The sequence below is a fragment of the Lygodium microphyllum genome, chromosome 17 (assembly GCF_053477565.2).
Source record: "Lygodium microphyllum isolate KBCC chromosome 17, Lygodium_microphyllum_v1.1.10, whole genome shotgun sequence".
Classification (NCBI taxonomy): Eukaryota; Viridiplantae; Streptophyta; class Polypodiopsida; order Schizaeales; family Lygodiaceae; genus Lygodium; species Lygodium microphyllum.
The window spans coordinates 8,181,989-8,208,378 of NC_141151.1; the positions used below are offsets into that span (position 1 = coordinate 8,181,989).

The following is a 26,390-nucleotide window of genomic DNA, read 5'->3' on the forward strand; positions in this document are numbered from 1 at the left end:
GTGAAATTCAGGCTGTAGGAGTTGTTAGGCTGATGGTCCTGAGCTAAGGATCACTAGGTAGTAGGTTGAATGACATGAATAGGGTGGAGCTGATGATGACAAGGGATGCAAATGATCTAGCACATTCTTGGTTTATTGATGAAGAACCAACCAAAAGTAGGAAGTGTGCTTATGGGACACAGAAGCACACTGAGTGCGTTTGAGTTTTGGGGCTGTTTGATGAGCTAACAAAGGATTAATGTGTAATGCCCCTTTTTTAGCTTAACACCTCGTCCTAGGCCCAAAACTCGAACTAGGAGGGACTAGAAGCAAAGCTCACTCCATTTTACCTCGAGAGGTTCACCCCAAAGCAGCTAGGGTATTAGTCAATGATTGCATGTGGGCAGCCCAAAAACCTACTGAGATTATAGAGGCAATGGTTATCTATCTTCGTTCAGAGTTCAAAGGGCCACCCTAGAGAGGTGAAGGCATTGGACAAAGGGTGCTTGTTGGTTGCTGAGTGGCCAATTAGGACTTGGAGAGACAATGTGAAATCACTTCAATTAAAAAAAAATCCCATTTTTAAAAAAATAAGTACCCATTTTGCAAAAGGGATGGTTGGCTTAGAAATAACAAATAAAAAGCATGTATAAAGTTGTGTGCAAGGGTTTTGATGTAAAAGGAATGGGGAAGAAGCATATGGAGGTATGTTGTTGATAGAAGTGCAAGTGGAGACTGCTTGGGAGCCGATGTGAGCAAGGTGTTCATGTGTGCTCTACTCAATGAGATGCACAAAATGATGCTACATGCAAATAAAAATGCTCATGCAGCAAGGTGCCACTTGGAGTGTCTCTTGTAGGGAAATTGTTCACTTGTCCAAGGGTAGATACAATAGGGAAGGGATGTCAATGTGAGAGACAGGAAGACAATGCCCAAACTTGAAGCTGCTAGATGAAGGGTAGAATCTCTTTCTCAACCATGGATGTCGATGTCAAAGGAGGATTTGATAGTGGACTTTGGTGTGGTGGTGAGAACTAAGATTAATGGCGTAGTCTGATGATGAAGATAGACCTACCACCCCTTAGCTGGAAGAGATAAAGGAGAGTTAGTTACTTGGTACGTGGAAGATGCTCGTAGAGGATGTTGGGATAGGGCTCTTGTGCTGACCAAGTGATGTAGGCTAACCCGAAGCTCAACCTCGGGAAAGGGCTCCAATGCTAGTTGAGAATTGTCAAGATAGTAGTCCATGAAAATGGATCTAGTGGCTGAAGAAGGAAGACTTGACACTCCCTGGTTGGTAAAGCAAGAGTGAGAATTAGCCACAAAGGCTGTCAAGATGGGGCTATATTTAATCTTGAGAGATGACTTTAATGCTAACCAAGTGTTGTAGGCACTGCTACTAGAGTAGCAATCCTTTCAACAAAGGAAAGAAAACAAGTTAGTAGTGTAGTAAATGAGTAAAAAAGCATAAAAATACCTCAACTAAAAGCATAGTATGGGGGAGTTTTGGAAATGGCCCATGGGGGAAACAAAAATGGCAAAAACTAAAGTTTCAGTCAGCTTTGGAAACCGCCGCCGGGGGGGGGGGAGTTTCAGATTTTACCCTAAAATAAATACATAGGTATCTAGATATATCAATGCTTACAACAATATCTACTCAAATTTCACACAAATTTCAAGTCTTCATATCATATGATTGAATTCATGAACTTTGAAGTTGAACATGTTACAACTTATATCAATAATCAAAGATCATACTAAAACATAAGACTAAATTTTCAAAGCCACAAGATGAATTATGATTCATGTCTAAACCATGGAGATAGACATTAAGATTGATGAACCAAGACACATAATAGACTATAGTAGTGAGTAAAATAAAGATACATATAACTGTCCAGGTTGCGGTATTGAATGCGTCAACACTAATGCCATGTAATAAAAAAGCTAGCTTGTTATAGATGATAGGCTATAGCCTATAGGCTATATCACATGTGCCAAATCATATCTCCTCATCTGAGGATCGTTTACCATTTGACTCTAAGCATCATCTAAGGATCCATGCACCATCTCCTCATCTGAGGACACCCTCTTTGAATAAGAGGGTGATGAAGTAGCCTCTACCTCAATCTCTAACTGATGCTGTGCTGACTTAGGCTCTGACTGTGGCTTTGTTCTACATTCGGCCCTTGCCCTAGTCCTTCTTTGTGTACGAATCTCACGGACTAGTGTTGATAGCGTCTGATAGAGCGTAGAGTAGATGTCTCACTGCTCCTGTGGTATGTTAGGGATGCCACATACCTTTACATCAATTTTGTCCACATTCACTTGTAAAGGTGAACAAGACAAAGATATGAGAGAAGTTTCAACATTGAACAATTGATTATTAAAGTAAAGATATGAGTCAATATTGAACACATTTTACACCCAAACTTCAAAGTAACAAGCTCACATAGTCCAAGCCTCAAGGTTAAACAAGTTACAAACCATTACTTGTGAAGGCTTAGGAGACAAGTCCTCCTCTCAAGTAGTTGAAGGTTGCAATGACAAAACACAAATGCTCCAATTGGATTGATGTGAGCTTGTTTCTTTTCTTTTTTTTTTAGTGTAAGAGGGTCCATGTGCTCCAATTCCTTTCAGTAGGCTTTGAACTACAATCTTGCGAGAAGGCACAAATGACAATGCATTTTTGTTTAAATTCAAGAGATTGAAATTAAGTTACTTGTAGTTAAACTTAGGCAAAATCAATATTTAACTAGGCAATAGATTGCACAATGGATTTGATTATCAAAAGTCACATTATACATACCAAAGTAGGAGCACAATTTCCGTATTTCTCCCACTATGAGATGGGATGAAACTATATTTCTTGAAGCCTAGCCGTGGGGCCAAAATGAAGAGAATGATTGCAAAATGCTAGCAAATTATCCTCTATCTTCCTCATCATATCCAAATCATCCCCTGTGATTGACCTCATGTAGTTGATGAAGCCCTCCTCCAAGTCCCCATTAGTGTACCGATTCTCAGTGTGCCAAAGTGGATGTAGTATATTTACAATATCACGAATTGGTTAATGAAACCAATCCCATTGTATCTTTCATAGATTGAGTTTTCTTATCACAATGCTAAGCATTTGGTTGTTGGATATAGCCGGGTCATGCTAAGATAAGATTATGGGCTAAGAGATGTGTGATCCAAGAGAGTAGTAACTGCTACTGCTCAAACTTTCTAGCTCATGAGATGCCCCAATCACACATATAAAACTTCTCAAGGCACTCCAAATGGCTGCCTCCCAATTGCTTGTAGCTCCAAGACAAGTCAAGCAAACCATCTTGCTTGCAGTCGGCCAAGTCTCTCCAAACATTTTTGGCATTCAGTGCAAAAAGAAAGGCATTCCAAGCGTCCTACTGTCCATGTGCTATGCTTAAGAATCCTTGTCTCTAGATTGTCAAAGTATCTTTACACATGTTAAGAATCGACCTTGGGCAAGCGAGATACTGATGTAAAAAACCTGGACATCTAGCATGACTCGTAAAACCCATCCTACGACTATGCTCCCGTGATCTCTCATACAAAACAATGACTCGTCCAACCAAAGTGCTTACTCTTCCACTTGGCCATGGGTGTGGATTGAGTACCAAATAGATGATTGATCCTCTAGGAGTACATTCTCGATTATGTTAGCTTGAGAGCAAGAGAGCTTATGCTTGTATAACAACAAAAGGGTGATGTATCTTGCAAAGCTTGGCTGGAGCTTTTGTGGAGCTATTAGCTTCTTGGAACCTCGTGTTCCATTAATGCAAAGGCTGTTCTTGTCTAAGATGCAAGATGTATGTTCATGGAGAACTTCACAATGCTGAACAAGTTTGCATTTGGAAGAGTTGAAGATGAGGAAGAGAAAAATTTGTGCACCATGTGGGGTCACTTTGCTGCCAGTTTAGAGGGTGACATTCACTTTGCCATAATAAACTGTGAGCATAGTAGGGGTGCCATGGTTGTCCCTTTGAACCACGGAGTGTGCCTTTGATAGCCAAGGTGCCACTCATGCCTTTCTCATCAAGTAGTATCCACAACTTGTGCAAGTGGCCACTCAATTATATCCAAGGGATGTGCCACTCATGCCTTTCTCATCAAGTAGTATCCACAACTTGTGCAAGTGGCCACTCAATTATATCCAAGGGATGTGCCACTCTTGTGCATGGTCTAGGCAAAAAGGAATAGTTCAGCCCATCTAGAGGACCTAAGTGTTGCACCTTGCTTTTTCTAGATTTTTGAATCACAAAGATTCACACCTCCAGTGGAAGCAAGAACTCCCCATGACTCTCAATTCTTATCTATGGCTTTGGCCCACATCAAATAAACCCCTTAAGGAGAGTAGTTGATTGTGGTAGGGGAAGGCCCAAGCTATTAAGGATGAGGTGGAGCTTATTGCTATATAGGGAGGACCGCTGTGTTGCTATCTAGGGGAAGTTTGTGGCCACCTGACATGATTATCTTCTTCCTCATTTGCTCTTTGTGAGGCTGCCTTGGAGTCTCCATCAACATCTTCAAGTCTATGTCGATATCGTGCATTTTGTTAGCCTAGAGTCCACATTGACATCTTGTTGCCTAGAGGACCATGTTTTGTTCCCTCCATTGCTGCCCACAAGTTGCTGCCTCTTCTCTAAAGGTGTCCTGCTGTGACCCTAGAGAATCCTACAAAGGTGCTGCTGCCCTTCATCAGCTGGTATAGTGTAGTCAGCTTCTTCTTTGCTCCTTCCATAGGTGTTACCACCCATCCTCACACTTGTGCTTCAAGATAATGCAATCATCTTGAGATGCTCTGAGATTACCAACTCTTTGGCTCTTCTCAGCCCTGGTTGAGACCGGCCTTCCTTTTTGGATAGGGTGGTAGATGACCTGATTTTACTTTATCCTCAGCGAGCAATAAATTCACACATATGAAATAATACATTACCACTTAAATTTTGGACAGTCAACACTCAATTGGCCCCAACAATTGGTCCCCTTTTGGTATTTCTTGAACTTGTATTCCACTAAGTTGAACTACACTCAGATATGGACTGATCTCCTTCACACTTCAACACAATGGGCTGTCATAAATGATCAGCAGCAATTATCAATTTACCCCTTGATTAGGCTACAATCAAATGGGAATGGGAAAACCCTTCAGATCAGCTGTAATTTCTTCCATCACAGCTGCTACTCTGATCATAGGGTCTTCAATCAATGGGCACGGCACGGTCTTTGAGATGGCCGAGAAACCCAATCTCTGCTGTAAATTAGGGTTTTGACAGCAAATACCTCTGCTGTCCACCTTCAATGGTTGTAAAGTACTGCCAGGTATGCTAAAAGGACTAGATGACAATGGAACCTTGAAACTAGTCTTCTCGTTCAAACTTCAATACAATGGGCTGTCATAAATGGCCAGTAGCAACAATTATCAATTTGCCCCTCGATTAGGCTTCAATTTGGGCATAGATTGATCTTCAATCCCTTGCATGTAGGTACAATCGAATGGGAATGTACAAAGTAGATCAGCTGTAATTTCTTCAGTCATAGCTGCTGCTCTGATCACTAGGGCTTCAATTAATGGGCATGGTGTTTGAGATGGCTTAGAAATCCTAATTTCTGCTGTAAATTAGGGTTTTGACAGCAAGTACCTCTTTTGTCCACCTTCAGTGACTATAAACTTGTGAGAATTTGAGAGAGAGAGAGTGTGTGTGTGCATGTGTGCGCATGTGCTGAAGGGAGAATCTTTTGAATAGTAGGATGGTGCCAACAGCTTCAAAAAGGGGGGATAAGGCCCCAGTGTTGGTGTGATTCCATTGACGCAGGGAAGGAATCTTGCTATTCCTTTCCCATGGTGTACATGATCAGCTATTGCCTGATATTGGGTGTTCCTTGATGGCAGCTGGCTCCTCTGTCTCAGCCACTTTCCACCCTTAAAATGGTCTCCCTCAGCCTCAGCTAGCCCCCAACAGCTCCACCAACTTGCATGGGTAGGTCCTTTCCCAAACTCCGTACTAGCACAAATTCTAAATTGAAACTCAGCCTCTAGATTGAATTTTCAACAGATATTGAATTGCTGAAAATTAATTATTCTCTTGTCCCCTATCCATCAATTGGCTTGTGCCCATCCACATTAAATTGGAACTAGAAGTTGTTTCCAACTAGTCTGGCATTAAGTAATTAATTAATGCCTAGCCCAAATGTTACCATAGGACAATTCTTGGACCTAATGAATGCTCTAGGGCCAAAGTGACACTAGAGGTCCATAGTACTTGTCCAACATAACTTATAACAACCAATGTACCCCAATGCAATTCTTAGGATTTGGATTGTCATGGTGCCTTAATTAACTTGTACTTCACATGTGCACACTTAATAGTGCTAAAGATAAGCATTAGAAAATACAGTGTATCATCCTTGTATCTCATTTATTTGTGTTTTATTCATGCTTTGAGTTTTTGATTTCATTCACTGCTAGCATTTTCTTGTACAAACTCTTTTGTTTTTTTTTTGCAAACTCCACCATTTCTTTACAAGGGGGAGGGGTGAAGGCAAAGGGTGATGTTTCTAGTAAGGAGAGACCTACCTATACTTGTGCACATGCTATTAAACAAGGCCCTCTTGAAGTCCTTGATCTTTGGTGGGGTTGTGGGAGGTCCTTGCACTTGGCCCTTACATGGTGACATTGGACTCATGCATCTGTTGTCATGCATTACATGGTGGGGCCTCCCTTGATGAGCTCTCTTCGACTAGGAAGCTTTACACTCAAACTACATATGCTTTGAAACTTGATATTTGAACTTGTGGTATTGAAGAGAGGGTGGTAAGGAAACTTGTGGGCTACATGAAGGTGGAGGCCGTAAAGTTTCTACACAATGCAACCAGATAGATAGGGCGCTTTCTAGAGACCACAAGTGAGTTGTGGACTAGCTCTTATGTGACCTTTGTGGAGGAGGGATGTGCCATGAAAATACCTTGTTTGGTTAGCGTGGCCTGAGTAAATGTACAAGGTAATAGAAGAGTGTGGAGGCGCTGCTAGGGTTTGCACTAAGGAAACAGAGAGCGTACAACCACAATAGGAGCACAACGAGACAAACAAAGACACAAAAAGCAAAACTCAAACCCTAAATGCAAAACTCAAAACCTAAACACAGAAATTCAAACACAAACAGAAGAAGGGATAGAAAGGACACAACTTTGAAGTCAATGAATGGTGTAAATGAATATGAGAGTATATAGTGTGCCCAAGGGTAGAGCTGTGTGTTGGAGAGAGATGTCTACCCAAGATGGATCCTAAGTGCTGTGACCATTGGTCAGAGTGGTGGAGTGAGAGAAACACCAAACGTTGATTACCAGAGTGTGAGTAGACTAAGGTGATTGCAAAGCATGATGCCTAATGATGTGGGCGAAGTAGCAAAACGTAGCAATAGAACGCCGCAGTAGAATGACATAGTAACATGCAGTAGTAAAACACAATAGTAGAATGCCGTAGTAGAATACGATAGTAAAACGAAACAATAAAACGAGTTGATGGCGGTAGTCATGAAGGTTGGACAACCACGTGCGTGGATTGATGGCTGAAATGTGCACTCAAGGGTGAGAAACCTACACAGATGGGATTAAGGCTAAATGGGGGTAGCTTGTCTATTTAGCTCTCCATTTTAGGAATTTCATTAAATTAAGCTTGTTTTGGGATTGTGTGGCTGATCAGCATGTAATGTATTTCTTAGCTCAACACCCCCTCTTAGGCCCAAAATAGGGTGAGAAAGGAAGGCCAACCCATTTTGCCCAAGGCGTCCCATCCCAAAGCAGTCAGGGCATTGGACGAAGGGTGCACGGTGCTTGTCCATTGTGTGAAGAAAATTGATAGGGTTTGCACTGAGGAAACACAAAATGTATGACCATGACAGAAACACAAAGAGACAGACATAGACACAGAAAGAAAAACCCAAACCCTAAACACAAAACTCAAAACTTAAAACTCAAATACAAAAAGAAGAATGGGTTGGCCTTCCTTTCTCACCCAAAACACGGTGAGAAAGGAAGGCCAACCCATATTGCCCAAGGCGTCCCATCCCAAAGTGTCAAGGCATTGGACAAAGGGTGCACGGTGGTTGTCTATTGTATGAAGAAAATTGATAGGGTTTGCACTGAGGAAACACAAAATATACGACCACGACAGAAACACAAAGAGACAGACATAGACACAGAAAGAAAAACTCAAACCCTAAACGCAAAACTCAAAACTCAAATACAAACAGAAGAAGGGAGAGAAGAACACAAATCTGAAGTGAATGAATATTGCAAATGAATGTAAGAATGTATAAATACTCAAGGGTAGAGCAGTATGTCGGAGAGTGACATCCACCGGAGATGGATCCAAAGTTTGTGACCACCAGTTGAACTGTGAAGAGAGGAATCTACAAAATGCTGACACTAGAGGCTGCTAGAGATACAGGCGACAACTGCAAAAGGGTGTGGTGATGTCAGGGGCTCCTGATGAGTGCAAACGCAAGCAAGATGATGTCGCCAGACGGAGGAGAAGCAGCTGCACTGTTGTTAGGCTGATGGAGGGCCAAACGCAGGCATCTCGAGGGTGTGGAGACTGACCCTTGACTGATGAAGATCAAACGCAAGCACCAGGTGATGGTGGAGAGGTTGGCGATGGCAGGTGGAGGCCAAATGCAGCCTGGAAGGAGATGCCAAATAGTGGGCGACAACTGGAAGAAGACGCCAGGGCACTGCAAGGTTGGAGGGGTTGCCATGTGTGAGTTGACTGATGGCTGCAATCTGAAAAAACAATATGGACTAAATGGAGGGCAACTTACCTATTTATAGAAAGTTTGGATCCTCCTAAGTGGGGTTGTGCTTATGGGACATAGGCACTCTCTAGGAACATATTTTTGTTTAAAGAACAAGTTTACTTCATTAATTAAGTACGTTTTGGGGCTGTTTAAGTTAAGCTAATGCATTTTTAGCTCAATATCCTCTCTTAGGCCCAACAACGGTGCCATGAGAATGAAGGCCATCCAAGCTCTTTTTCTTTTATCTTTTACCCTAAGGTGTCCCACCCCAAAGCAACCAGAGCATCGGACAAAGGGTGCACGTCGGGTGTCTCGTGGCCTACCAAGACTACAGAGGCGATGGTTATTTTACCAAAGGAGCCCAAGTGATCACCCCAGAGAGGACAGGGTATCGGACAAAGGATGCACGTCGGCTGTCCAGTGGCCTACCAAGCCCTACAAAGGCATATGGAATCAGCTATGGATTTAAAAAAAAAAGAGCTTTTTAGGTGTGAGGAAGTTAACATTGAAGTGAGGGTTTCATATACGTTTTCATCCTATTGAGTATCCGTGCCCTTGACAGGAGAGTAAAAAAGGGATGGCCAAATCCAAGACCTTCACAAAACAAGCATACTATCCCTATCATCACTGGGTGTTGATGATGATGAGGGAATATGGTGGTGTGGTGTCAATAGCCGTTGGTGGAAACAACTTAGGATCCACTTAAGTGGTGCTCTGCACAATGAGATGCAAAGTATGCTACATATTGAAGAATGTGCATGCAGTAGGTGCCACTTGGGCAGTGTCTCTCGTGGGAAAATTGTTCACTTGCCCAAGTGCCCTAGTACAAAGAAGATAAAATCATGCAATGTAAAGGGGAAAGAAGCCAATGTCGAAGATAAAGTGATAAAGCTTGTAGAATACCAAGAAGGGTAGGAAGCCCCTCTCAACCTAGATGTAGATGCCGAAGAAGAAAGAGGAGCTTGATGTCGGTCTTCGTGTGGTGCCAAGAACCATAAGGAATGAAAGAAGATGAAGTGGATGAAGCACCTCGCTGGAAGAGCAAGGTAGAAGTCATCGCCATGATAGCATCAAGAGAAATGTTGCACGATCCGCCTCGGGAGGAAAAACCTGCATGCTGGAAGAAGAATAAGCAGTCCTAGGATGATGAAACCATGAAAGGAACGATGCGCATCCCCACGTCTCTAGCCCAGGTAGGACCAAAGAAATGTGCAAGTTAGCCCTACATTGAAAGACAAAGCCCTGCAAAAGAGATGAGAATTTGCAAACACAAAGGCCAACGGTGAGATGCTCCAAAGCAAAACATAACAGAGAGAAAATCTAACTGAAAAGACAATGTAATGAGTGTGTATGTGTGTGAGTAAATGCAGCAAAAGACAGAAGAATCGAAAAGCGAAAGACAATGAATTCTATGGGCGTGACTCTAAGAGTGCGAAAGATAGATGCTAGACTGACCTAGGGTATCCTAAAGGACCTAAAGACATGCTAGTCTAAGAAGGTGTCCATCATCGCATACGTTTAGTAGCAAGGCTCTGCCAAGGGAACACTTGATGAGGTGGAGAGGAAGGTGAGATGGATGCATGAAGTGCAGCGTGATCGGAACCTCCAGACCAATCAGCTAGTCCCTTAGGGGTAGTGAAAGAGATTGTTTGTTGAGGCTGTGCTTGGGCCATATATCTAGTAGCAACAATGGGTGTTGAAGGAGCAGATGTAGCACGAGCGGAAGGCGTAACCCCACTGGACTATGCAGTCCTCTCAGCGGTCTGCTGAGGCTTTTTAGGTGGAAGACCTTGGGCCTTGGAGCGACACTCCTTGTCCACATGGCCTGCTCTCTGGTTTTCCCTCCCAAATAAGAGGCAACCAACCCCCTTTGCTTTGAATAAGGCTGTGATGAGGATTTCTCGTGGACTTGATCATGCAGCCTTGCATAATGCAAGAATTGGCACTCAAAACTCATAAAAGGTGGGCAATCGAGGCTGTGAGATGATGTGTTGAATGAAATCGAAGTATTTTTCGGACAACTTATTCAAGAAGAATGTAACTTGATCATCGTTTGACTTTGGAGAGCTAGTAGTGGCGAACTTGGTGAGTAACCGTCTATATTCAGGCAGCTTGACTTTCAGATTATCCCCTTCCTCAATAGAGAACGCTTGAAGCTCAAAGTCGAGATTTATGCACTGATTACGATCTCGGCCGCATAGCGGTCAAGAAGGTGACTCTAGTGCTCTTATGCAAGTAGGAAGTGCTGTAATTGAGAGTGAAACTCAGCAAGCAATTTCTACATCAGCTCAACTTTGGCTGTGGCATTGCGGGCTCTTCATTGACGGATGTAGTCAAGGTGAGCTAGTCAAGGGTTCGGCATAGGCTCTAGACCAATGGCGAGGTCCCAAAGACCTTGAGACTCAAGCACTTATTGCATGAAATTTGACCAAGTGGTGAAATTCGACCCGCTAAAACGAGTCTTATTCGTGAAGGCATTCTTGGCCGTTGCAACAAGAGTGGTAGTGCTCGGAGATGGGTAGTGTGAAAAAGGGTAATGGGGGTAAGATGGGGGAGTGGAGTGCACTTGGGAATGGGCCCTAGAGTGCCCACCAAGCATGCATGTAGTGTGCAAGGTGGATTCATATGTAGGGATGGGCTGACTAGGCATGGGTATGGTAGCCGTATGAGTAACCCATGGTGGAGGTGGGATGGGAACATGTGGAGCAGAAGATGGAAATCCCTGAGTAGATGTAACCTAAGGTAAGTGGGATGATGCACCATAAGCCAAGGATGGAATCCCTTGCATCTGATTGGTCATGTGAGAGGTGAATTTGGGGGTAGTGAGGGGGGGGGGGTGCCCATCACAGCCATCGGAGGTGCTATGGGTGTGCTCATTTGCAGAAAGGTGAGAGGCATTGTGTTAAAGGGTGACATTCCCCCAAATGAAGTACCATGGTGTAAAGAGGTAGAGAATGGGGTAGAGAAGGAGAAGGTGCTAGGAGCGAAGATGGAAGATCCAACCCCTAGTGTGTGTGAAGCGGATGTGGAGTGTAATCCGAGATTTTAAAAGGATGAAGAGAGATGATCATCAAGAGTGGAGGCAGAAGAGAGTGGGATGGGAGGGAAGTGAGAAGTGTGTGTTACATGCTCAAATGAAAGAGAAACTGTAGATGTATCTGAATTCCGTTTGCTTCGTGAGCCCCCTCTATTAAAGTTCACATATGCAAAGCCATCCGGATCCTGCACCTCAAAAGAACAAACAAGTGAGGGTTTTGATTCATTCAACTCAAAAGGGTTGTACGAACCTGACATTGGATCTGGCTGAAATGATAAAGATGGATTGCTAGATGCTCCAAATGCCGTATGTCCTCCATGATCGGAGAGGTGGCTAGCCTCACCAACCGGTCTGAATGTGGTAGCAAAGCTTGTAGGAGGGGTGTAAATATTACTGTACTTGTGCAATAGTATTGCTCAAAGTCCTCCTTTGTCATGTTAGTGAAATATGGAATAGGAGTAGAAAAAGAAGGTGAAGATGAAAGTGGAGTGTCGTCCTCCTCACCGAGTCCATAATGCCGTCTCAGGGCTTCCAACGATGGAGAAGCTTGATAGGACATCATAGGAATTGGAGAAGGTGTGTGGGACATTGTGATTTGGTTATGAGTCGTATTGTGTGCCTCGCATAAAGACTAGCTCTCCATAATATTCTTAGGATACTCTTTACAAGAGCATCGACTTTGATGCCATGTGAAGAAAACTGCTAGGGTTTGCACGGAGGAAACACAGAATGTATGGCCACGACAGAAACACAAAGAGACAGACATAGACATAGAAAGCAAAACTCAAATCCTAAACGCAAAATTCAAAACTCAAACACAAACAAAAGAAGGGAGAGAACACAAATTTGAAGTGAATGAATGCTGCAATTGAATGTAAGAATGTATAGATACTCAAGGGTAGAGCAGTGTGTCGGAGAGTGACGTCCACCCGAGATGGATGCAAAGTCTGTGACCACCAGTCGAACTATGAAGAGAGTGGAATTTGCAAAACGCTAACACCAGAGGCTGTTCGAGATAGAGGCGACAATTACAAAAGGGTGTGGTGATGCCATGCAACTCCTGATGAGTGCAAATGCAAGCAAGAAGATGTCGCCAAATGGAGGAGTAGCTACACTGTCGCCCTAGGGTGATGGAGGCCCAAATGCAAGCAACTGGAGGGTGTGGAGACTTACGCCTGGCTGATGATGATCAAATGCAAGCACCAAATGATGGTGGAGAGGCTGGCGATGGCAGATGGAGGCCAAACGCAGCCTGGAAGGAGATGCTAGACAGTGGGCGACAATTGGAAGAAGGCACTAGGGCACTGCAAGGCTGGAGGGGCTACCACGTGTGAGTTGACCGATGGCTGCAATCTGCAAAAACGAGATGGACTAAACGGAGGGCAATATATCTATTTATAGAAAGTTTGGGTCCTCCCAAGTGGGGTTGTGCTTATGGGACACAGATACTCTCCAGGAACACATTTGTATTTACAGAATAGTTTGATTCATTAATTAAGTACATTTTGGGGCTGCTTAAGTAAAGCTAATTTTTTTAAAGCTCAACACAGTGGCCTACTAAGACTACAAAGGCAATGGTTATCTTACGAAGGGAGTCCAAGTAGTCACTCTAGAGAGAACATGGCATCAGATAAAGGGTGCTCATTGGTTGCCTAGTGGCCTACCAAGCCCTACAAAGGTGGATGGAACTACAATAAACTTTGATTTTTTAATTTTTTTTTTTAATGTTTTGGTTGAAGTAAGAGATGGTTTGCGATTGATTGAGGAGAAGACAGGAGAATGAGAAGGGATGGTTAGGTCCAACATATCACAAAACAGACAAGCTACCCATCCACTCGAGGATGTTGATGAGACGAGAGAATGGTGAGGAAGTAATGGTGGTGTGTAAACCGCCAATGGAAATAGCTAAGGATCCATCTAGTGATGCTTTGTACAATGAGTATGCTGCATGCTGTGAAATTCTCATTCAGTAGCAACAAGTACCACTTGGAGAGCTTCCCTCGTGGGAAAATTGTTCACTTGCCCAAGCACCCTAGTACAAAGATGATGAAATCATACAATGCAAAGGGTGAAGGTATAACGGGGAGGGAGGCTGATATTGAAGACAAGTGCTGAAACTTGTAGAATACCAAGAAGGTTAGGAATTCCCTCTCAACCTGGAATGGCGATGCGAAAGAGCAATAGAAGGTGTAGTGGAATTCCTAGGAATGGATGCGTAATATATATATATATATATATATATATATATATATATATAAAGTGCAGTAGGATCTGTGATAGCTGACCAAGTAGTGAACCCCTTAGAACCAGAGTAGGATGGCTGCTGAGGTTGTCTGTGTGCCATTTGTCTAATAGCCGTGGGGGACTAAAGGAGTAGATGGGGTAGTAGCAAGAGGTGCAGTCCCACTAGACTATGTAGTTGTAGTAGTTTGCTATGGTTTTCTAGGAGAAAGACCTTAGGCCTTGGTGCAACACTTCTCTTCCACATGGCCCACCCGTTAGCAATGAGTGTAAAATCTATTTTTCTTAGGAATTTGTTGCCAAAGGGGTTGAGGTTCTTTGTTTGCGTCAGAGGGGGGATGCCCATCACAACCGTCCCAGTAGGAAAAGAGATGTCTACATAAGGAAAGGTAGAGGAAAGCGTGTTAGAGGGTGGCATTCCCTGTAACGAAGTCCCATAGTGTGGAATGGCTTGTGGAAAGGGTAGGTTGCAATGTTAAGAGGTGGAATACCCCCTAATGCGGCACCGTGATGTGAATATAGAATAGAGAATGAGAATGTGCTAGGAGCGGAGAGAGAGGGTACAACTCCCAATGTGGTAGAGGTGGATGTGAAATGAGTGTGATATGGCTTCAAGAGAAGAGGGTGGGATGGGAGAAAGAGAAGAAGATTAATTGACTTGCTCAAATGAAATAGAAGATGTAGATGTACCTAATGATGAATGTTCGCTTCTTTAGCCCCCTCTATTAAGATTTACATACATTTGACCATCCGGGTCTTGCACACCAAAAGACAAAACAAGAGAGGGTTTTGATTTGAATGACTCAAGTACGAATCTAACACAGGGCCTGGCCAAGATGATGAAGATGGATCACCAGTCGTCCCAAATGTCGTATGGCCTCCATGATTAGAAAGGTGGCCAGCCTCACCAACCAGTTTGGAAGGAGTAGCAAAACTAGAAGAAGGGCCTTCAAACTCCTCCTCTGTAATGTTAATGAAATCTGGAATATCTAGCATAGGTGTAAACATAGAGGGTGATGGTGAGGGTGAATATGGAGTGTCATCTTCCTCGCCGAGTCCATAATGCCTCCAGTGATGGAGAAGCCTGATAAGACATCATGGGGTCACGAAAGTGTTTGTGACATTATGATTCGGTTACGAGTCGTATTGTGTGCCTCATGCAAAGACTAGCACTCCACAATATCTGTAGGATACTCTTTATAAGAGCACCAACTCAGATACCATGTGAAGAAGAGTCCAAAAGCACTGCTAGGGTTTGCACTGAGGAAACACAGAGTGTACAACCACGATAGAAGCATAACGAGACAAACATAGATACAGAAAGCAAAACTTAAACCCTAAACGCAAAACTCAAAACTCAAATACAAAAACTTATACAAAAACAGAAGAAGGGATAGAAAGAACACAACTCTGAAGTGAATGAATGCTGTAAATGAATGTAAGAGTATATAGTGTGCCCAAGGGCAGAGCATTGTGTTGGAGAGTGACATCCATTGGAGATGAATCCCAAGTGTTGTGACCACCGGTAGGAGTGATGGAGTGAGAAAAACACCAAACATTGATCGCTAGAGTGGGAAGAGATTGCAGAGGATGATGCTTGATGATGTGGGTGAAGTAGCAAAACCTAGTAGTAGAATGCGGTAGTAAAACATGGCAGTAAAACACAATAGTAAAAGGAGGTGATGGCAACAGTCGTGAAGGCTGGACAGCCACATATGTGTGGACTGATGGTTGAAATCTGCACTCAAGGGTTAGAAACCTGCATAGATGGGATTTAGGCTGAATGGGGACAACCTATCTATTTATAGATGAGGATGGACACTCCCAAATTTTGGTTTCACTAAACTCTCTTGAACCGCTCCCCGTTTTAGGGTTTTCATTAAATAAAGCTTTTTTTGGGGCTGTTTAAGTGGCTAATCAGCATGAAATGCATTTCTTAGCTCAACACAAGGGTGCCAATATGAAGTGCACAATGAAACCAATCTCGAAGTTGAGCTTGACAAGGCAAGTGACCCATGGCCTAGCTCAAGATCATGGTCTCCTAGTACTTCTTCTCCATGGCCAGGACAATTTATAGTTGCTTCTAGGGAAGAGCATAGGATTAGATGTTTCAATGGTGTGCACTTGGGTGATGATCTCCCAAGCAAACCACCAATTGACAAGACAAGGGGCCCGCGGGGGTGGTGGGGGGGAGGGGTGGTGGCGGCCGGGAGCTGCTTTTGAGGGGAGGAAGGTTAGAAAGCCAACAAAGAGGGAGAGGAGGAAGGAGGCGAGGAGATGAGGAAGGGGTGTAGTGAGGCAAATGGCAAGGTGGGGAGGGAGTTGTGAAAGGGAAGAATTTCATGTGGTGCAGGTGTCGGTGAAGCATGAGGGTAGCAGATAGGGAGGGAAAAAGGCATTGGTCAATTGGCGGCAGTTGCAGTGTTTGTGGGGGGTCTATGGTTAATTGAGGCTTGCTCATACCTGTTGTCATTTTCTATCCTAATAGACATTGTCAAAGGGATACCTACAGACTTCTTGGAGCCAAATTGCTAGAACCTGTTCAGATTTTAATATCTGTTTGTTTGTTTCTTTCTTATCATATTAACGAGAACAAGCAAGCATCTGGCTGCTACTGATGGATCAGCAACATGCCTAGTAATTCTTGTATCTATTCTGCCTCTCTATAGTCATTATGATTACATCAGATACTTGCAACACCTACAAGCATGAATTTCAGCTAAGCTCAGAATATTTTTTTGCATGCTTTTTCTTTAAACACTTTACTAAATAATCTGTATGTCGTCCACCAACTTTTGGATTCTTCCCTTGCCATTCCTTCTCTTGCTTTTCTTTTTTCATAAAGGCTTCTCTTGCTCATCCCATCCTCTTCTCTCTCTCTTCAGCCTTTCAGTCCCATCCTCATCCCCAAAATCCTCTTTATTTTTTTCCTCTCTTAGCCATCACAGGCAAACATCACCTCATTGGCAGTCTGTATATTGCCATTTCCTGCATGCTTCAGTGTAGGGTTGATTGACGAGGAGTAGCAGCTCGTGCTCACTTTGTTTGCCTCCTTCAATGTGACTGCCTTAGTTTGCTAAAAGTGTTTCTAGTTTATCTGTTAGGTTAGTTCAAGTGTACAAAGGATCTGTAGTCTTAGATTGCTTTCAAGGATTTTGAAGGGAGTATGTTCCATGACTCCAGCATCCAGCTTTTGAACAAGTAGTGCATGATGGAGTTACAACTCACACAAAGGCTAGAGTAGCTGATGTTGGTCAACCATAGTTGTCAGGTACGAAAGGTACGATACGGTACGGTACGATAAAATACAGTACTAATTGGTACCTTATGATTTTATAAGGTACAGTACAATATTAGTACGAAAAAAATTTAAGATGCTTTTTTAAATTAAAAAAACCATAAATCATTAAATGATAGATCATAGAATAGATGTTTAAAGTGGAAATAGCCATTTCATTACAAAATAAGATGAATACATGAGGGTGACCATCGCGGTCACATGGGCTACTCAAAACATGGGATACAACTACAGTCTAGTATATCTGATACAAAAAAAAAAGAGAGACCTATGTGACATGTCATATGAATCTATGATGAGGCATCACTATCATCATCATCATCATCATCAGAATCATTTGAGTGCTCATCAAGAGAGTCTGAAGATGACTCCTCGGCATCCAATGATGAGAGAGACTCATACTCATTTTCATTGATGAGGTTACCATCATCATCAAATGATGGCTCCCTAGGTGGTGGCTGTGTAGGCAAGGGGCGGATGTCATCATGAGGCACAGGATGTGAGCTACTAGAGCCCTGCCTTACATTTGTGTGCAAGCCACTCGAACTACCCCTCATCAATGATTGAGGGCATCGAATGACCATGCCCCTACTACCACCTACTCGAACTCATTACCCACGAGTACGCTGACTGCGAGTGTCACGAGTATCTGCTGCTATAAGCTCTCTATAGAGCTTTGCAAAAATCATCTCCTCCTCCTCGTCCGCCTCCTTATGTATACTTGGAAGAGTGTCGCCTATCAACTTGAATGTATCAACATTCACCTACACAATGCAGTGATGCACGTAAGATTAATAATTATAAATGCTAAAGTCTAAATTGTAAAGTATAAATATTAAACTTCAAAGTTTAAAAGTTAAAACAACAAATTTTAAATGTTATGGTTAAGTGTTTAAACTTTACCTACATTAGACTACCCATGCTCATCATAGCCCTCATCATGCGCAAGTTAGTGCAGCAATAGACTAGCCGCTCTAATTGTCGTGTGCTAAGCCGATTGCGAATCTTTGTGTGAATGAGAGAATAGACACTCCAGTTTCTCTCACATGCACTCGAAGAGCAATCCTGGGCAAGGACCCTCATGGCTAAGGGCTAAAGGGTCTCCAGTGCATATCCAAAGTTTTGCCACCAAAATAAAGTCTTCACAAGTAACTCTCTTCTCCAACAAATGGGAGAAGCAAAAGCCACATGTCCTCTTTGATCTGCGTAGCATCCTAGCTTCTCTAGCACTGCATTGTGGTCATCCACAGGGACCACACGAGTCAAATAAGCAAGTTGGTCTGAACGGAACTCTCTATCATCCATGACCGTTGGTGACTTGTAGGCCGGATGTACCAATGCGACAAAACCATGAATGGGCTTATGCATCCACGCCCATCTCCTCTCTGCTATCCCTAAAACATGTGCACACTGTGTCTCTGTGATCACTGTACAAGCACCTGCCTTCGCCAATGCCGCTCTAAAGAAGTGAATGAGAAGGCCCATGGTGGACCCCTCGCAATCACTCATATGTAACATCCTATTAAAGGGAGTCACGACAATGACAACAGCACAGACTTTTTGCCAAAACTGCTCATTAATGCACAAGCGTTGCATGGCTTTGGTCTCCTTTGTCTCATGTTCATCCCACTCATTCCATAGAGTGGACACCATTGTCCGGACTGCACCTCATAAAGGCGCTCCAACAATAATCACATGTAAGCAAAGCGAGTTGAAGAAAGCTTTTTCAACTCCAGTGTGCCATGCTCACGATACATTGCAAGCACCTTTACCTTTATCGTGAAGAATGTGACAATTATGTAGCTTTGCGGACCACCCTCTTCACCCACTTGAGCTTCCCAATGTCCTCCATGAGCAAGTCCAAACAATGACTTGCACATGGAGTCCACACAGTTGTAGGAAACTTGGCCTCAAGCAAACAGCCCATGCGCCGACAATTCGATGTATTGTCGGTAACAACTTGCACTACATTTGAGGGGCCCACACCCACCTATAATCACAATTTACAATTTACAAGTTATGTATAAATCAAAATTCAATTATGAATCATGATATCATCATAATGAAAGAAAGCGAAACAAATTTAAAACGCAAATTGCAATGTATACCTCAATGATAGCTTGTCGAATGTGGCGGTAGATGAATGCGCTCATCATTTTTCTCCTCCTCTTGCCGGTATCTACGGCCCACAAAAAGTAAGTGCCGAGTGGACATGAGACAAGTATGTTGATGATGCCCCGTTTCTTACGATCACTCCATCCCCATCGGTGAGAATGGAGCAACCATATTTTATCTATGCAGCCTGAATAGGATCAAGGGCTTTATCAATCCTCTCCTTCTCTTCATCAATCTTTCTCGTCCTCATGTCGTTGTATGTGACACTAGTCTATCCTTCACATGGACCCACATTGACAATGGCTTTTACCATCTTCTTCCATTGCTCTTGCTTTAGGACATTGAATGCAAGATTGTACTCAATCACCGTGCGTGCAATTTCAATGTCCGCAAGTTGTTGCCTTTCTCTAAGAAAGACAACCGATCCACGCACATGACTGGGAGCTTGAGAGAGAGACAATTGTCTCTCTGGCACCTTATGAGCCTCCACTCTGTCTTTTACCGGAGCTGGATGCGGATGTGGAGCCCCCACCACCAATGGTAGAGGTCTCTCCTGCATCGGTTGAAGATACGCCCACATTGGATGCTTCCGTGTTAGTAGGCATAGGAGTTGGTGCCGATAAGCCACTTGCTCCTCCTCTTGTGGATCCCCCTCTCATCTTGGCGAAAATCTCCTCCACAATGTTTTGAGGGATCTCCTTGCATGGAGTAACTTGCCCCCCCGTCTTGGAAAGATGTTGGAGAACCTGAGTTGCACCACTTGTATAGCTCTTCCCACAATACTTGCATGTCCAATGGTGGGAGTTGAACTTCTTTGTGCCTCTCTCCACATGGTTCGCATACAAATTGAAGGCCTCGTGCTTCTCATGAGTCATGGTGCCGATGACGGATAAAGAGGCCCGAGAGAGAGAGAGAGAGAGAGAGAGAGAGAGAGAGAGAGAGAGAGAGAGAGAGAGATGCTTGAGTCAGACCAAGATTTAACCGCATGGCCCGTTTGGGTGTGACTTCGATTGCGGATGCTACCCTTGCCACTCGCAATGTCCTTGCATCATTTCGGACTGCTAGGAGACTTTTCAGGATCCCGCGCGGATACCGTGATTTATGGGGGAAGCTTTCCTCGGAACTTTAGGGTAGGCAACCCTTTCCTGCCCTGGCTATGGATCGCCCTTGGCAGGACTGGGACCTTGCAGGCCGGTTGAGTCTGGAAAAGGCCTCTACTAATCAGGTGTATCATCTTCTCATTAAAGATCATCAATGGTTGGGCGTGAAAGTTAATGCTGTTTGGGGCCTGCGGAAATCACTGTCATGGTGGCAGGCAACGCTGATGGAGGGATGGCAGAACAAGACACCTTTCAAATGCAAGGTTTTTCTGTGGCGGGTAATGATTGGTGGTCTTCCTCTTGCCTCGGCCCTTTCCAAGCGTCGAATCTCGAATGGCACTTGCTTCTTCTGCACCACTTCGGCGGAATCGGCCCGACATCGTTTTCTTTCTTGCCCGCTCGCCAAGAATATCTGGTCACTCTTGTCACGAATCTGGCACGCGGTGGTGGGGTCTTCACTGACTCCCTTCGATTGGGTTTTTGTGCGCCCGAAGTATCCCACACCACCACCGTTACATATGAAGATCTTATTCCATTTTTTCAGATACTGGGGATGCTGGCACATTTGGACCACCCGAAATGCTTTTCTCTTTGATTCGGCTTCTAATGTACCGCGACATATTGTAAGGCTTAAAGGGCTCTTGCATTGGCAGCTAGATCTCATCAGGCACTCTGACTTGCTCCCTCGGGAGGATTTGTATTCCTGGCATTTGGCAATTGCCTCTGGGTCCTTGCCATGATTGGTGTAACTTTTTAGTACCCTAGTCCGGGGATTTCCCACACGTTGGCCTATGGCCCTCGTGCCTCTTGTACTCCTGTAATCATGTAATCTTGTACTTTCTTCGTAATTAATACAATTACCTTTTACGAAAAAAAAAAAAGAGATGCTTGAGTCTTGACTCTTGAAACTTGAGTCTTGAAGGTTGAAAGGGAGGGAGACTCGAGAGGCCCAAGGGTTGGGGTAAAGTTGAAAGAGCAAGAGTGAGAGAGAGAGGATGGGAGATGAGAATGGCAAATGCTTTGATATGGTGCAGCCCACAGGATAGAGGGGATGGGAGATGAGGTTTGGGAATGGCAAATGCTTCGATAGGGTGCGGGAAAGAGGGGATGGGAGGTGAGATTCGAGAATGACAAATCACAAGTCCATTCAAGAATCAAGATCCAAGAGAGGAAGATGAGAACGGTAAGTGCTTGCTGAATTGGAGTGGAAGCATGGAGGAGAGGAGCACCTTTTGTAGATGAGAGAAGGGTCAAAGTTCAAACAGTCAAAGAGGGCTGCCAGCTGGAAGGAATCCAAAGAGGGCTTTTGGGGGGGGGGGGGGGGGAGGGGGAGTGAGTGCATGGCTGGAAAAGGGGGTGGGATGAGGTATCCAAGGCTTCCCACCCCCCAAAAAGTGCCATGTAGGCAGGCAGAACGTGTAGGAGTAAAGGTTGTGGGGGGGCAGGAAATGTGGGACGTGAGATCCAGGTGGCGCAGACCAGGTGGCCCAAAAGGCCCAAAATCACGTATGAATTCGTAGGGATACGTACTGTGCGGCACCGTACGAACAGTATCGTACGACATACGGAGGCAACTATGTGGTCAACCATGAGATCAACCCCAACAGACTTTTGGAGTACATTGAACTTCCTTGCTCATTGAGAGGTGGTGAAGGGAGAGTTACCGAGCTGTAACAGTCAAAGGGCATACGTTCTGAATTGTCAAGGGTATTGAATTGGGATATATTTCGCACAGCAGATAAAAGAAGTGATAAATCACAGCATGACTTTGATTGTCACTGGGATAATTCTTATGTCCTTAGATCTGGCACATTTCGAGCACCAGGTTATCATTAATTAAATTTTGCACTTTAAATGGTTTCTATTTTTCATATCATTTCGTCAAACTTGATTGAAATGTTGTGTTGACTCTCATTTATAGTTTCATTATTTTTAAATTTTCTTTAGTAGAAGTCAGGTTTGTAACTTCTGTTTCACATCCTCGGATTTTGAAGTGGACCTTGCTGGCTTGGCTCTGTTGTTCAGAGTGTAATTCTTCTTAGTTTATTAAACGTCATGATTGATGGTTCATGCAGGCAACTTTTTACCCTGGACTTTGTCAACCTATCAATGAAGGAGGACTTGGATTTGATTATTATGTAAATTCACAACCAGCTGACATGTGGTTTTGGCTGATAAAAAATGGATCTGATGAACACTGGGTTATGAGTCAGGTAAATGACCTGCACAATGAAAACTTGAGACAGTCTATTCACTTCAGTTGGATTAAAATGCACTACTCCAGACATGTTAATAGGTCAGGAAGTGTACGTAGTACAACCATAAGTATATACGAGCTTACATATCGATGTGCTCCATGTCTGCTGGGTAGGTAACCTTATGATGTCTTCTCAAATCACCCCTATTCAGCTCTGTGTGGATGAGATCAGAGGAAGGGACCTCCATGCTGTACTGGAAAGGGGGAACTGCATCCAGTTGTATTAACATCTTTGAGTGGCCAAATCAGTCTATGACACAAAAAGATAGATACATCGGAAACTCTAAGGAAGATTCATCTATCTTGAGTAGGAAAAGGAAAGCATGCCTGAAGGTAAGAATCTGGCTAGGAACACGGAAATTTGGAAAAAGGAAAATCAAAGACTTTATACAACTGCTAGTTATAATAAGGTGTAGAGGGTAGAAGAGGATTAATGCCAGAAAAGGAAAGCATGCCTGAAGGTAAGAATCTGGCTAGGAACACGGAAATTTGGAAAAAGGAAAATCAAAGACTTTATACAACTGCTAGTTATAATAAGGTGTAGAGGGTAGAAGAGGATTAATGCCATCCCCTAATGTCCCTCATGGGTCTATCCAGAATAAGAGGCTAAAACTTGAGGGTTGGAGTGATTGATGTCATGCCGATAATATTTGTATCCTCTTGTGGCAGGTCACTTCCCATCATGGTTTCACAATTAACTTTTTTACAGTGTTCTTTGTAGCATCCAAGGCGTATGTAGCTCTTAATTAATTTGTAAGTTTGTGACATAGTAGCCAAGGATTAGGAACTAGAATGGGAAGGAGAGGTTTGGAGGGATGGGAACAAGGCCCTAGGGGCAATGGGAATAATACATATACATCTTAAGTTATTCATTCATTTATACATACATTGTATAACCTAGATTATTTGTTCATACATTTTACAAAAGCTCTTGGAAAGAAACATGTACAATTTGCAAAACATGGTCTATTCCATAGATGATACATTAGCTACATTGAAATGGCACATAAAACCCAAAACAGATGATAATCTAAGATCAAACTAGATGAAAGAGTCAAGAAGAAACAAGATAGCCCAAAGTGGCACAAGCTGAGAGAGAGAGAGAGAGAGAGAGAGAGAGAGGGAGAGAGAGAGTGAGAGTATATTAACGTCTCTAGGCCTATGAGACCAAAGCAGTACATACAATGATGATGTGTTTCTCATCTGGAGCGAGAAAAAGATGAAAAACATGCCTATAAGACTGAAAAAGAATGAAATAGTGTCCTATAAAAGGGAAACATGTCAGTGATTTGAAAGTGAGAGTAGAGAAAGGAAAACTCTCCATCAATGATATGTCTGTTCTCTAGGGAGGTGTATCTCTGCATGGCTGAGGCGTCTCGGCATCTGTCTCCTGTGGCGCCCAATGATGGCTTTAATTTGTCTGTGGTGTGGATGTCTAGGCCTTTGTCTGGGTGGACGTGGGTGCCTAGACCGGCTAAGTGCCATTGCTCTATCCAAAGGGACATCTACAGAAGATGAGGTCCAATGATGATGTACTCCTGTAGGCTATGTGGCAGTAGTAGTGGTATCTGCCATACTTTGTCGTGTATCAGTGAAAAAGTCAGTGACTGCTCTCTGTCTATGTGAGCCGAATTGTGGGGGCCTCCTACTCCGTAGAATTGTTGCTCTGTGCCTCTGGAGCTCCAAGAGGAAAAATCCCAGGCATCTCTGATCCTCAAACTGCATGATCCATCTCAGGGGTCCAAAACCCTCTCGAAACCGACAGTGGTATCTACCTCGTATGTCATAATATATAGTGCATCGGCAGATGTAGTGTTCCTTTGTCTCTGGCTCTCTGTCACATAGTGGGCATATGCATTCTTCTGTCTGTATACCCTCCCATCTGCCTGTCTCAATCCTCAGGTGGTGGGATGAGGTGTGGATCTGACCAATAACTGTGCGTAGTCCATGAGGCAGCTGTGTGTCCATGTAATTGGGTCGGGTGATGAAACCATCCTCAGATACCTGAAGGAAGTGGGTCTGGTAGTGTGCCATCCTCGTGCCATGGGGGGAGGGGGGGAGGATCTAGGTCTTCTCCGTATCTAACTTCAGTATGTCTGCTCTGATCACATGGTTTAGCTCTGATCGGCTTAGGTCAAGTGTAGGGCAATCCAAGCTATAGTCAAAGGGGGGTAGTTTGTCAATCTGCAGCCCATGTAGACTAATCCATGCACTCATCTAAGCATACCAACGGCGTCTGTTACCATTTTCTGCTAGTTGTCTAGAAGAGGCTAGGGCTAGCGGTGGGTATCTATCTTGGGGAAGCTCCCATAGTCTATGTATGAAAGTCACTGCCTGGACCGAGGCCTCAGCCACCATGGGTGATGCTCCCAACTCAGCTCTGATAATCTCATGTGGGGTCGAGCTCTTTGCTCGTATCATACGTGAGATCATCATGACCAGTGGTCTTTCCATATGCTCCCATCCGTCATAGTATTCCTTCTCTGGTCCATCTTGGTCTCCCAAAGGCTGTCTCCTCGTGTGAAAGAGACTCAGACCCCAAATAGTTGCCCCATATAGGAGTGTGGGTGTAACCAGGGTGTCAAAAAGCCACAGTTTGGTGCGCAAATCGTGAAATTGTATGTGAGCACATTGCCTCTCCAATGCACCTAAGGCTGCATATGCTTTTGCCAAACGAGCCTCTGATGTCTCTCTCCAAGAGAACTGTGGTCCCTTCAATGTGACCCCCAAATAGACATATTGCCTAACCATCTCCATTGGCTCTCCATCAAAAGTAAACTGGTGCTTAGCTCTTGTCACCCAAGTAGCTGAAGTGTTAAATTCCCAAGGTTCACCTTAAGATCTCTATCTCTGCAAAAAGCTGATAATGCATCCAAGTGTCTATTTAGTCCCTCAGGTGAGTTAGATATAAGTATAATGTCATCGGCATAAAGCAGTAATGGTATCAGCACTCCAGCTAGACTGGCTCCAGCCCCACCAGTCCTATCCACATATTCTGAAATTTCATCTATATACAGCCCAAATAGTGTCGGTGAAAGTGGACAGCTTGTTTCACCCCAATGGTGCTATTGACTGTATCTGAGAGAGATTTACGAAAAGAGAGAGAGAGAGAGAGAGAGAGAGAGAGAGAGAGAGAGAGAGATATCAATGTCTCTAAAAAGCCAGAGTGGCCTATGAGACCACAACCAATACAAGTGGTATCATCATCTCTCATCAGATAAAAAGATATAAAATTTATGTGTGAGTTTACATGGTATATTGGAATGAGAAGTATGGAAACTGAAAAAGTTGGAAAATACGAAGTTTAAAAAGATTAAGAGTGTAGGGTATCTCCCCTTCAGTCTATGGAATCCACCAAGACTCTACAAGCTACCTCTGACTAAGTCACCGCATCAATTTGCCTCTGTAGGGAGCAATCGTGATGCGGATGTGGTGCATAAGGACACCCCTATGCTGCAAGTAGGTACTCTAGGGCATCGTGCTCTGCGTAGCGTTGTAGTTATGTCAATTGTGATGCCTCCTGATGTTGTATCTCGGTAACGCCTAT

The 26,390-nt window shown here is 43.7% G+C and overlaps 1 protein-coding gene across 3 annotated transcripts in view; it reads left to right on the forward strand.

Annotated features, from left to right (window-relative positions):
* Positions 1-26,390, forward strand: part of EMB2729 (Alpha amylase family protein) — a 140,803-nt gene that overhangs the window by 89,560 nt on the left and 24,853 nt on the right. For all 3 annotated transcript variants that reach the window (XR_015694337.1, XM_087696955.1, XM_087696956.1), the window contains one exon: positions 22,662-22,799. Coding sequence is in view for 2 of the 3 variants with exons in the window: in XM_087696955.1 (XP_087553081.1) it covers positions 22,662-22,799 (138 nt within the window). In the remaining variant the exon portion in view is untranslated. The remainder of the gene's footprint in view (positions 1-22,661; positions 22,800-26,390) is intronic.